We start from the raw sequence: 12,654 nt of genomic DNA, 5'->3' as shown, positions 1-12,654 counted from the left end.
ACAAATAGCACAGGTTTTTGTTTCTGTGACTTTTATGACACTTACAGTCATGTGACCGAAGGCCTTATCCAATCCTAGCCTTATTCTTGAAACATAATAGTTATATATTAATAAGATTGGAAATTTGCTACCTATTCTGAAATACTCAGATACTTTTTGAACCTTTCAAGATTTATGTAGTTGTACTTCTCCTCACCCAAAACCTTCTGCCCCTATGTACTGTCATCCAGCCTGGTGTATCACCTGGTAGAAGCAGGTTAGTCTTGACAACAGGCAATAGATAGCAAGTTAGACAGAAGAAGACGTATAGTGTCAAGTACTTAAAGGGGTTGTGCCACGAACAAAAGTATATTTTAGTCAACAAATCTTGGAATAAAAATAAACTGCACAATTGGATATGTTTAAAAGAAATGTTCCTGTCCCGAGCAGGAACATGGTCGGATATACAACAGCTTATGTCGCAGGGAAGAAGCAAAAGCCTATACAGACATTATAGCATGGTATCACAAATGATTCTTTCTGTGAGGTAAAACATGTTTAAAACAGGCAGTGAAATGTTTTACTCCACAGAAAGAATCATCTGAGATGCTGGGGCACATTTATAAGATTATCTCAGCACAGGAACATTTTTTTAAACACATCCAATTGTGGAACTTATTATTATTCCAAGATCTACTGATTAATAGATTATATTAGAGATAAGTGAATTTATAAAAAAGGCTTTGTGAGGTTTAAGTGATTGTGGCTTTTCCTGTTAGAGGTAATTCATAGGAACGATAGCAATATAGTCCACATATATAAATATCAAAATTAATATATTAAGATAAAGTATTGACTACCCATTATTGGACTTTAATGGGCCAATCATCAAATACATGAAGGAAACCACAGCAAAAAGAAAAAGACGATCCATGCCCCTGACAAAGCAAGGACCGAAATGCGCGTCGGGGCGGATGCGCTGTTAGTTGAGTCCTCTGTGTTCTCTCTCCACCTGCATCCCAGGTATTGAATTTTTGGCATAACTGTCATGACTTGCTCAATATGTCAATGTGACTTTACCTATGTAGGCTATCAGCCCAGACTTATAGATGTGCCTTACAAACCTATATGACTCATATGATTATGATTATCTGGTGGCACACTATTAAGTGCTTAATAGGGGTAATATATCCATGTATGTAATCATTGAGTTATGATATATGAGAGATGCAGATATATTGTATACTATGTTACTAATACCTTAAAGTAATGCATTGTAGCTCCACTACTGTGCATCCCATGCATACATAGCTACCTGCACGTTTGCACTTTCCTCCCCATTTTTCCTGTTTATCATTGTCAATAAAGATTTTTTTTTTATGATTGTAAAAACCTTGTGGCCTTTTTGATTGTCTTTTTCTTTTTGCTGTGACTTTTCCTGTTGCAGAGTCCTTTTTCCCCCATATAAGACAATGCTGGCTGAAAGTGATTTCATCAAAGCATTTTTTTATTATAAGGATGAAAATGGCTCCTTAATACAAAATTGGCCGATCAATAAAATAATAGCTAAGTAGATTTGTAATAAAAAACATGACAACTCACACAATAAAAAGAAAATACTTAGCGTTACTTAGATACATTACTATTGCACTAGTGTAGTCAGCCAGTTGGGTTAGCATACTTGATTAGAAATCCTAGAGGCTTCTAATTCATTGAACATTTCTGAGTACAAGGACTTTCTATTTATCCTGCAAAAAAAAGTCTCCATGGCATATGTATTTTCAGAACAAATCAACTGTTTTGCAGAATGGCTTATTTTATATCTAGAGGGTAGTATGCATAAGAATAATTCCTCCACTGTACTTGTCAAATATTCATGTATTAATAGCAATGAGAGCAGCTTGCAAAATATGACACAAATCCATACATACCTTTGTTAAATCCTGAAGGGATTTGCTCCACACCTTACAAAGTTCTGCTGGTATGTATGAATAGATTCCCTGAAGCCATTTTACACTAAGTGGAGACACCATACAAGGGTCGATGGATTCTTCAATAAGCCTGTAATATCTACAGAATGAAAATGCAGTGTGAGAACAGTTTCAAAAGCTTTGCTGTTTCCTCAGCAGATATTATGAAGAGAAAAGATATCCTTTTTTTTTTTTTACAAAGTATGTGACACCCTAGTTAAAAAAAAAAGTATGACAGGCTCTCTATCCTGTCACAACCTTGTGCTAGGAGATGTCAGAAATGAGCGCATAATAACAGTTATTCTGAATAATATAGTTAAGCCCATGATAACAGACTGACTTACTATTCCCTTGATTAATGTTCTTCACAGTAAGCGATGCCTCGATTTCAGCCATTCTAAATTAAGCTAATTATTTCTTCACCCTGCTGTCAATTAGGTTCAATTTTGCAATATCAACAAGTTTAAAGTTAAACAGAATTTGCATAATAAAATCATTAAAATCCTTTTAGAGGACATATGCTAATCGAATATTTATGAAACACAATTAGATTTTTTTTTTCCTGCGGAATCTAAAATATAATACAGAGTATTTACTTCATGATACATCTTTGTATATAAATGATTCATAGTAAATACAATATGAAACAGAATAAAATATATTTGTAATGTAGAGTTATTTGCAGTTGCTACAGTTAGCATAATGATCTCCACCTTATAGATACGCAGTTTTGGCTAGTACCAAAGTTTATAACATACCCTGACCGCCATGTTTAACAACATTCGAAGAGAAGCAGGTTGGAGTGCAATGAATTTGAAAAATGAAACCAAATTTGGATTCTATTATTATGTATTCTTTAAAATAAATCTATGAAAAGGCAGAACATGACAACTACAGGTATGTAATCTTAGCGTCCAAAATGGCACAAAAAATATTGTGCCATTTGACTACAGGGCATGGTGAAAGAATACAGAAGGCCCCAATTCATCAAAGAATTTTCGCCAGTATTCTGGTGTAAAACTGTACATAAAATGTAAAACTTGTAGTTTTTAGATCAGTCCTGACCAGTTCTGTCAACTTTTTTAAGAATGGATGTAACTGCACCACGATGAGATTGAGGTTGAGCATAGCCTGCAAATACAACATAATCTATGCCTGGCATATATTATAATACAAACGTATCCCATTGTAGAGTACAGTTCTTACGTTGGAGCATAGGAGCTGAAAGATGCTGAAAATTTATTAAGAGGTTTTTGGTCACCTTTTATCAGTCCAAACTTTAAATTAAAATAATCAAAAAGTTGTATGCCAAAATAGTATCAATAATAAGAACCAAGCCCCCGCACAGCTCCAACAATAAATCTATATTTATATAGCATATATACTGTATATAAATACAGTTGTGCTCAAAAGTTTACATACCCCGGAAGAATTTTCTGGCCTTTCTTGGCCTTGTTTCAGAGAATATGAATGATAACTGAATAACCTTTTTCCCCACTCATGGTTATTGGTTGGGTGAAGCCATTTATTGTCAAACTACTATGTTTCCTCTTTTTAAATTTTAATGACAACCAAAAACATCCAAATGACCCTGATCAAGAGTTCACATACCCCAGTTTTTAATACCGTGTATTGCCCCCTCTAACATCAATGACAGCTTGAAGTCTTTTGTGGTAGTTTTGGATGAGGTTCTTTATTTTCTCAGATGGAAAAGCTGCCCATTCTTTTTGACAAAAAGCCTCCAGTTCCTGTAAATTCCTGGGCTGTCTAGCATGAACTGCGCACTTGAGATCTCGCCTGAGTGGCTCAATGATATTGCGGTCAGGAGACTGAGATGGCCACTCCAGAACCTTCACTTTGTTCTGCTCTAGCCAATGACAGGTCGACTTGGCCTTGTGTTTTTGATCGTTGTCATGTTGGAACGTCCAAGTACATCCCATGCGCAGCTTCCAGGTGCAAATTTGCCTCCAGTATTTGCTGATAACATGCTGCATGCATGTTTCCTTCAACTTTTAAGTTTCCTGTGCCTTTGTAGCTCACACATCCCCAAAACATCAGCGATCCACCTCCGTGCTTTACTGTAGGAATGGTGTTCCTTTCATCATAGGCCTTGTTGACCTCACTCCAAATGTAACGTTTATGGTTGTGGTCAAAAAGTTCAATTTTGGTTTCATCACTCCAAATTACCTTGTTCCAGAAGTTTAGAGGCTTGTCTCTGTGCTGTTTGGCGTATTGTAGGTGAGATACTTTGTGGCATTTTCAAAGTAATGGCTTTCTTCTGGCGACTCGACCATGCAGCCCATTTTTCATCAAGTGCCTCCTTATTGTGCATCTTGAAACAGCCACACCGCTAGTTTTCAGAGAGTCCTGAATTTCAGCTGACATTATTTGTAGGTTTTTCTTTGCATCCCGAACAATTTTCCTGGCAGTTGTGGCTGAAATTTTTGTTGGTCTACCTGACCGTGGTTTGGTTTTTACAGAGCCCCTGATTTTCCATTTGTTAATCACAGTTTGAATGCTGCTGACTGGCATTATCAATTCCTTGGAATTTTTTTTGTATCCTTTTCCTGTGTTATACAGTTCAACTACCTTTTCTCGTAGATCTGTTGACAGTTCTTTGGCTTTACCCATGACTCACAATCCAGAAACGTCAGTGGCTGGATGAAAGATACAAGAGTCTGTCTGGATCTCAGAAACTCACTCAGCTTTTATGCACACACACTGATTAAAAGCAAACAGGTCACAGGTGAGGATGTTACCTTCAGTAGCCATTCAAACCCATTTGTGTCAAATTCTGTGCATGTTATCAGGCCAAAATCACCAGGGTATGTGAATTTTTGATCAGGATCATTTGGATGTTTTTGGTTGTCATTAAGATTTAAAAAGAGAAAACACAGTAATTTGACAATAAATGGCTTCACCCAACCAATAACCATGAGTGAAGAAAATGTTTTTTGGCAATCATTCAAATTTTCTGAAACAAGGCCAAGAAAGGAAAAATTCTGCCGGGATATGTAAATTTTTGAGCACAACTGTATATGTCAATGTCCATCAATATGTATCTATTTGATCTAATCTGCCAAATTAACTGATCCAATCTGCCAAGATTTGAAACTGACAAATTGTGGTGATTTTAAAGAGAAATTCAAATTTCAGCAAAGTTATCTGCAAATTGAATGTTATTGTTATTCTCTGGGGTCACACAAAACCCCAGAGCATAATAAAAGTCGGAGCTAAAATTAAATTAATGCTCACCTCACTGCTTGCCTTTCCCGCTATTCTCGCAGCCCACCATCTGGTCCCCCACACATCTTCTTTTCCTCTTATTCCATCACGCATTCTCTTTGGCCTCTTCACTCCAGGTCCTGTATTCCGGCTTGACCAGACCTTAAACATCATGGCGCACAGTGACATCAGAGGCCTAGTTGACCGGGAAACCAGGGCCTGGAGTGAGGAGGCTAAAGAGTTTGGATGACAGAGAGAAACAAAAAGATGAGGCGTAGAGAATAGGGCAGCAAGTTGTGGGTATCGCGAGACAAGTGATCAGTGATGTATTATTATTACTTTTATAACCATTTGCCTGACTTTCTAAGGTTTTTTAAAATAACAGCACCAACTTGCCATCCTTTTGCTGTATTCGCGCAGAATGTATTAAGAGAAAATACGTGTTCTGGATCATACAATGTACGCTATGTTCAGTTATTGGACACTTTTGTGCGTGTGCATAATGCCAAAAGCTGGTTTCTCGTGCATGAAAAATAAACTGTTTTTTTTCAGTGTGTTAGACCCATTTTGGGCAGTGTTTCAGCAATTCTTGATGCATTTGTTTTTCTCATTTGAAGAAAAAAAAAATTAGCTTCTCCTACCCCATAAGAAGTAAAATAAGGACATCATAAAGATGACATGTGTGCTTTCCATTTTTTTTATACCGCTATTGACTTGCATTAGCGAGTTTGATCCGAAACGTAGATCAAAGTAGGATGTGACTTCTTTTTTCTTGCAAAAGAAAAATTAGTCTGCAAAAAAAGGACATGTGAAAAGGCACATTCATTGTAATGGGTCCATGATCTATCTATAAAAATAATGGATAGCACACATACCAAGAAATGGATGTGGTAAAGAGCCCTAATGCTCAGAATAGACTCTTGCTTTGCCATCTATTTTGATTTCATTTTGGCAGTGTAATATCCTTTCTTTGCTACTTTAATGATTGTCAAAATGCAGTATACGGTTTTTGACTATTTTTATTGCTTTATAGAAAGGGGCACTTAAGGCTCTTAATACTATAAAGAACATTAGCTTTTGTATCCCCATACATATTACATACCTATATTTAGTTATAATGAAAGTAATATTTAATTTTACAAATGCTTAGAACTTAAATAATAATGACAATTTAGTCGGTCACTCGGGTTACTATGTATAGAACACATTTTATGTCTTGTACAAAATATCGATTTCCATTTTATGATCCTGGAAAAGAACACGGTTAATGCTTAACCTCCTTCAACAGTGGGGAGAACACTGTGGCAATTAATAACAAGGCCAAGGCATCTGGGCTATTTAACAAGCCTCTAGGCCTTAATATGGATCTTGCTTTGCTTGATTGATTTCATCTATAGGCATTTATTATAAGAAGGCAGTTTCTATGTAAGGAATACAACACACTAATATTAAGTCACTGTGCATGACCAGCAAGACAGCTTCAACATATGCAGCACAAATGCAGACAAAAAGCAATATTCTAAAAAAAAGAAAATAATGATGTGGATTAGTTGTATATATTTAATAAAATTTGAGAATACTTCTGTTATTTCCAACCTGGGGTCCTAATAAACATTGACATCTATGTTCAGAACTTCTGAGTGACTGTATGAATTTACATGGAGATTTACCATATTAGGCAAGTCTTTATTATAAATGTTGAGTGAATAAAAGGTAAAAGTGCAACCCACTAGTAGACTGCTATAAAGTTGAATTAATATTCTGCCTTATACTTGAAAATACTGGTCTACAAATAATAACTAAAAAAACAAGTTAAATTACGACTAGCATAGTTTAAACTTATAAAGCAGACACAAAATGATATAACTGCTCATATGGTAGTGAGGTGGCAGCAGGGAAGTGGGTTTTTAGGTTGCTTTTTAGTTTCCAAAGGTGGAGAAGAGTTTTATTGGTTGGGGTAACATGTTCCAAAGTACAGGGGATGCATGTGGGAAATGGTTGTGTGAAGAGAAGACAAGAAGAGGGCAAAATAGGAGGTCTTGTGAAGAATAGAAAAGAGAGGTGATTAATAGAATTGTAAATCATTGGTAATATTTTGAACCGCATTATTTGGGAAATAAGTAGCCAGTGAAGGGTTTGGTGGAGGAAGTGACAGTTGTGTAAGGAAGGGGATTGGAAAGTAATGGAACGCAATGTTAAAGGTGCATTGGGGCTATGCAAGAGTGTTAGATGGAATGCCACAGAGAAGGATGTTCCAGTTATCTAGTAGATGACTTAAAGTTGACTTAAAATTGAGGATAGAGTGGCTTTGAAAAGTGTTTTTAAGAAGGAGATGGTAGGGGGTAAAAAGGGTTTGATTGTGTGCTTTGAAAGATAAAGCTTAAGCTTATCTGTAAATAGGGATTAGGGAACTTGTGAGAATGAGGAAAATGTGGAGCCATAAACTGTTATTGATGGTCTGGTGGGATTGACAGTTGTAAGATAATAAATTCAGTTTATACTGTGTTGATTTTGGAAAGCAGGAAAAGAAGCATAAATATGATAGATATTTTGAAATTATAGACAGCAGAAAGATTTAGGACAGACAAGTACACTTGAAAAGTTTTTCCAAAAGCTATGTGGAGAGTGACATACCGGCTCTGGCATGCCTAAGTCATATTGCACGACTCGCTAAAGGGTTGATTGTGACTTGTAGGATTGCTGCTTTCAATAGGTGGCACTATAGAGTTCAAGTCCTCTTTTTCTCTGAAGAGGTAATTTGCATATTAAATTTCCCAGAGGAGCATTGCACGGCGAATAAAAATCCTTACCTTGACATGCCAGAGTCGGTGTGTCACTCTCCACAAGGAGAAACGTTACCCCTTAGACCTCAGTCCAGAGCCTCTCATCTAGCCAAATCAGTTCTCATACTTTGCATTGACGAGGGCCAACAGCCCGAAACACCGTGTCTGCAAATTGAGATTCTGGTTTGGCTTTTGTCCTAAATCATATTGCACAACTTGTTAAAGGGTTGATTGTGACTTGTAGGATTGCTGCTTCCAATAGATGGTGCTATAGAGTTCAAGTCCTCTTTTTCTCTGAAGGGGTACTTGGATTCCAAAAGCTATGGGATTCTACAAGCCTTTCCTTGCCAGAGATATAGATGGAGAAGAGTAGGCGTCACATTATTGAACCTTTGTGAACACAAACTAAAAGAGGACAAGATGAGGAAGTAGTATGTAAATTTGCTGGTAGCAGAAGCTTCCAAACACATGACATCAATATATGGGCAGCCCAGAATTGTTTAAGGCATAGTAATCTTAGTGTATATAAACTTTTGATTTTGCAGTAAGTAATAAAAATGAATTGAAACGTTCTCTCTCTCTCATTATTCTGGCATTTGGCAAATATTGAAAATTATGGTAATCCTAATCAACCCTAAATGTGAAAAATTTATTCTGATTTCAGTTTTGCCAGGAGAAAAGGGCACAAATTCCAACCAACTATTGTGAGAAAAAGTCATTCAATTTAAGGGCAATGGTACCTAATACAAATGAAATGTATGTAAACTTTTGACTTTACAGCAAGTAACAAAAATGCCTAAAAACATTCTCTCTTTCTCATTATTCTGGCATTTGGCAAATATTAAAAATTATGGTAATCCTAATTGACCTAAAATGGGAAAGGTTTATTCTGATTTCATGTCAGATATTGAGAAAAACATACATATGTGTCTTTTTATATAGTGTATGTAAACTTCTGGATTCAACTGTATAATGGCGATGATTGCTCAAATATACTGAAAATCATCATTTCATTTGTAACTTAGTTTTTATTTCAAATCTGTTGGCTACATAGTGCAACCCCATTTTGCAGTATTGTACATGTTGTTTATTCTCATATGTGGGAATTCAGTTAAAGAGTTTCATCTCTTACATTTATTTCTAGAACAATCTGATTAATAATGCAGCCTGAGAAGAGGTTGGCATAGATTGACTGCTGAAAAGCTGCTTTTTTCTTTCTCTGCTGCCAATACTATTTTGGGCTGAACAGCACAGCTATAGTATATCTGAATCATGCAGAACTACTGTCGCAAGAATTTCTTTTAGGACATAAACCATGCCTTTTTCCATTTCCTACCTCCAAAGTAACCACACTTTTGAGGAAAAAATTTAGATAGAGAAACGAATATAGCTATATCAATCAATATAATTAACAGAATCAAAGCTTCATGCAGACGTTGTTTTAGAAACATTTTACCATGGCAGTCTATGAACCCATAAGCTGTTTTTTTTTCAAAGCGCAAAAATCCCCATCCTCTTACGCTAGGCAAGAATATCTGGTTTTGATGAAAACTGTGAGAGTTGTGCACAATCGCGCAAAAGGTCTTGATGATGTCATAACATTTCAGCACGCTCAGTGATGATCAGAAGATGCGAAAAGAGCCAAATGGAGGAGGAGCGGAGGGGCTGAAGACAATAGCAGTAAGATGAAGATACATTTTTTTTATTTTTTATCCTTTTGATGGTCATTTATAGTTCAGAAAAATGGTGGAAAGTGGCCTCCATTTTTCTGAATCTAGACAAAAGCAAATTCTAAAAAAATCTGCATTTTGGGAAATGTGGATTTTTATAAATTTTTAATAGCACGCAATGCCTCTTGAATATATCCGGTCATCTCTAGTACACAGTCCATGTGTGCTCTAACATTTATTCAAGTATTTAATCAAATACTGTATGAAATAATTGAGGCCTGGTTTAATTTTTTAAGCTACACAAAGGTCATTATTCGGTTTGACAAAAAATGTTTTTGGGGAATGATGCTCTTTCTTGTTATTGTAAGGCATAGTCTCATAGTTTTATAATCAGTGTCTGCAAGAAACTTATGTTTAAGATAGATAATAAAAAACTTTCAGCTTTAAAAATGGGTCTTGATGGTATTTTGGTATTAGTAGTGCTGTTATCATGAATATCTATTAAATATATAGCATTGTAAATATAGCTTAGATTGGCTATCAATATGCTAAAACGAATTCATTAATATAATATGGTCTTTTGAAGCACTCATCTGTAAAGCCAGTGAGAAAGAGCATAAGTTATGGTCATTCAAATGTCAGTAACTCCCACGTAACTACAAAATCTTCATGTTCAGATAAAGGAAGCAGTAGGAAAACTTAATAATAGACTATGACAGGGAAGCCCATGGGATCTTATACATATCAGCTAAGTAAACTATAAATCTGATACAAATGTCAGAATTTTTAAATGCGGGATCTCATGAGTCCTATAAGTGATCAAAATCATATTTTAAAAGGACATACTGATTGTCATGTCAGATGGAGCAGAAACATTGTTATGTGTGCTGAAGATTTCCAAACTGATTTTGAAGAAATAAATACTCTAAAGGCTCAAAATATTTATCATTAACTATTACATAAAATATTCATATGCAATTCATAATTTATCAATTTCATGTGTTCAACAAGGTTATACAGTATTATATACAAATATAAGCAAACTAGTTAAGACTTAACAGTGGTCCCCTAAAATGTGTGCCCCTATTCTAGTTTGCAGTATAGACCGTTTGTTATATATTTAATAAAGCTCTATAATGTTATTAACAATTAACAATAACTAAGATATACTCATGTACAATAGGTATCATGACATAATTGACACACAGACTGATTAGTGATTTACTAGTCATACACTGTTTTGAGAAAGCCAAAATGGCTTTTCACGTCAGGGAATAATAAAAACATCTGGCCCTCAGAAGGTCCTAAAATTGGATAAAGACAACCTCAGATAAACAACAGCACATGACAAATTACACACTGTAATTTATTTAACAAAGAATAGGCCAAAAATTAGAAGCAGTGCGGCAAAAATTAATTACACCTTTATGCCTTCCTTAGAAATTAAAAGGCTAAGTAATAGCTAGATGCTGCTAATCAAATACATTTGATTTACTGTTTATCAGCAAGTATGGACAGTTGCACTTTTATAACAGCAGAAGTATGGGCAGTTTGCAGGTCTAGAGCATTGAGGCATGTTTTAACACAGTGCCAAAGAGGAAAGACATCAGGAATGATCTTAGAGAAGCAATTGTTGCTGCCTATCAATCTGGGAATGTTGCTATTTCCAAACAATTTGGATGATATCATTCTGTAGTGTGAAATATTATTGACAAGTAGAAATTAGAAAAAGACTTGAAAAGTATGGCCTGTTTGGAAAGGCTTCTGGGAAAAAGCATATTTCTAAAAAGAACATGGCAGTAGGGCTAAAATTTTCAAAGTTGCTTATAAACATACCACAATATTCCTGGAAAAAATGCTATTCAGACAGATGAGACTAAAGTAGAGATGTTTGGCCAAATGTCCTTTGCCACATTTGGCGAGAACCAAACACAATCTGCAGAAACGTAGGCATTGAGTTGACCAAGAGCTCTTCTGTATACCAAAGTGTTCTGGAGTCAAATGTGAGGCCATCTATCAAAAGCTAAAGCTTGGCTAAAACTGAGACAATAATTTTAAGCTCACTTTCAAATACACAACAGAATAGGATAAAAGAAATCAGAAATTACATGGACCAAAATTCCTCCAGAATTAACTAATAAAGATAAGAGACTGATAAAGTAAAAAAGAAAATTATTACTTCATGTTATTGCTGTTAAAGATGGTTCCACAAGCCATTTACTTCATGGGGTGTACTTAATTTCTCAAAAACTGGCCTACTTGTTAAAAAAATAAATAACTACAGTCTAATTTTTCATGTTTTGTTGTTCACCTGAGGTTGTATTTACCATTTTTAGATCTTCTATAGACCAGAAGATTTTTTATGTTCTGATATGAAAAACCATAGAATTCAAAGATTGTATACCTAGCTGTTTTCATGTTTATGCATAAATGATTGGACCCTTATTCTCTCAATAATGAGTTCAATGGCTCGTGGGATCAATTTTTTAAGTATGCAGCTGTTCTATCCTGTTTCACATTATCGTAAAGAATTTAAGCTAAAGAGTTTGAGCCATATTCCATCAACTATGACAGGATTGATTAAAATAATTTGTTTAAATTGTTCATTTTAGTCTGTTTTAACCTGGAACACATATTTTTTGTTATTGTTGAAGAGGTGTCATGTTTACAATGGGGGTTTAGTGTACCAGAATGTGGAAATCCTTAGGACAGCTGTCTCTTATAGTGTTTATATTCTTATTGGAATGGGGTTTTATTTTTTTTGATTGCCAATAATGGAACATGAACTGGTTATCTCATGGTGATGTATATTTGCAGTCAGTGAATCTAGCGAATGTTTCGACCATTTTTGCCATTGTCTTCTGGCTTGCAACCTATCAGATCAATTTCAAACTTGTTAAAACTAACACAAAACACATAGGGGCAGATTCATCAAGATTAGTGTAGTGCACATTCACGCTACACCGGTCTTACTGTAGTAGAATGCGCCAAAAATTCATTCATTAATGAATTTGGTGTCTCTTCTGA

The 12,654-nt window shown here is 35.4% G+C and overlaps 1 protein-coding gene across 1 annotated transcript in view; it reads right to left on the bottom strand.

Moving 5' to 3' along the window:
• Window positions 1-12,654, bottom strand: part of LOC141165727 (dynein axonemal heavy chain 3-like) — a 2,796,342-nt gene that overhangs the window by 2,216,167 nt on the left and 567,521 nt on the right. Inside the window, exon 7 of the mRNA XM_073651577.1 lies at window positions 1,911-2,049. Within this exon, the coding sequence (XP_073507678.1) occupies window positions 1,911-2,049 (139 nt within the window). The remainder of the gene's footprint in view (window positions 1-1,910; window positions 2,050-12,654) is intronic.

Source organism: Phyllobates terribilis, unplaced genomic scaffold (assembly GCF_046119375.1).
Source record: "Phyllobates terribilis strain yellow unplaced genomic scaffold, ASM4611937v1 Scaffold_11__3_contigs__length_659146591, whole genome shotgun sequence".
Lineage (NCBI taxonomy): Eukaryota > Metazoa > Chordata > Amphibia > Anura > Dendrobatidae > Phyllobates > Phyllobates terribilis.
This window is presented reverse-complemented; position numbering and strand designations above follow the sequence as displayed.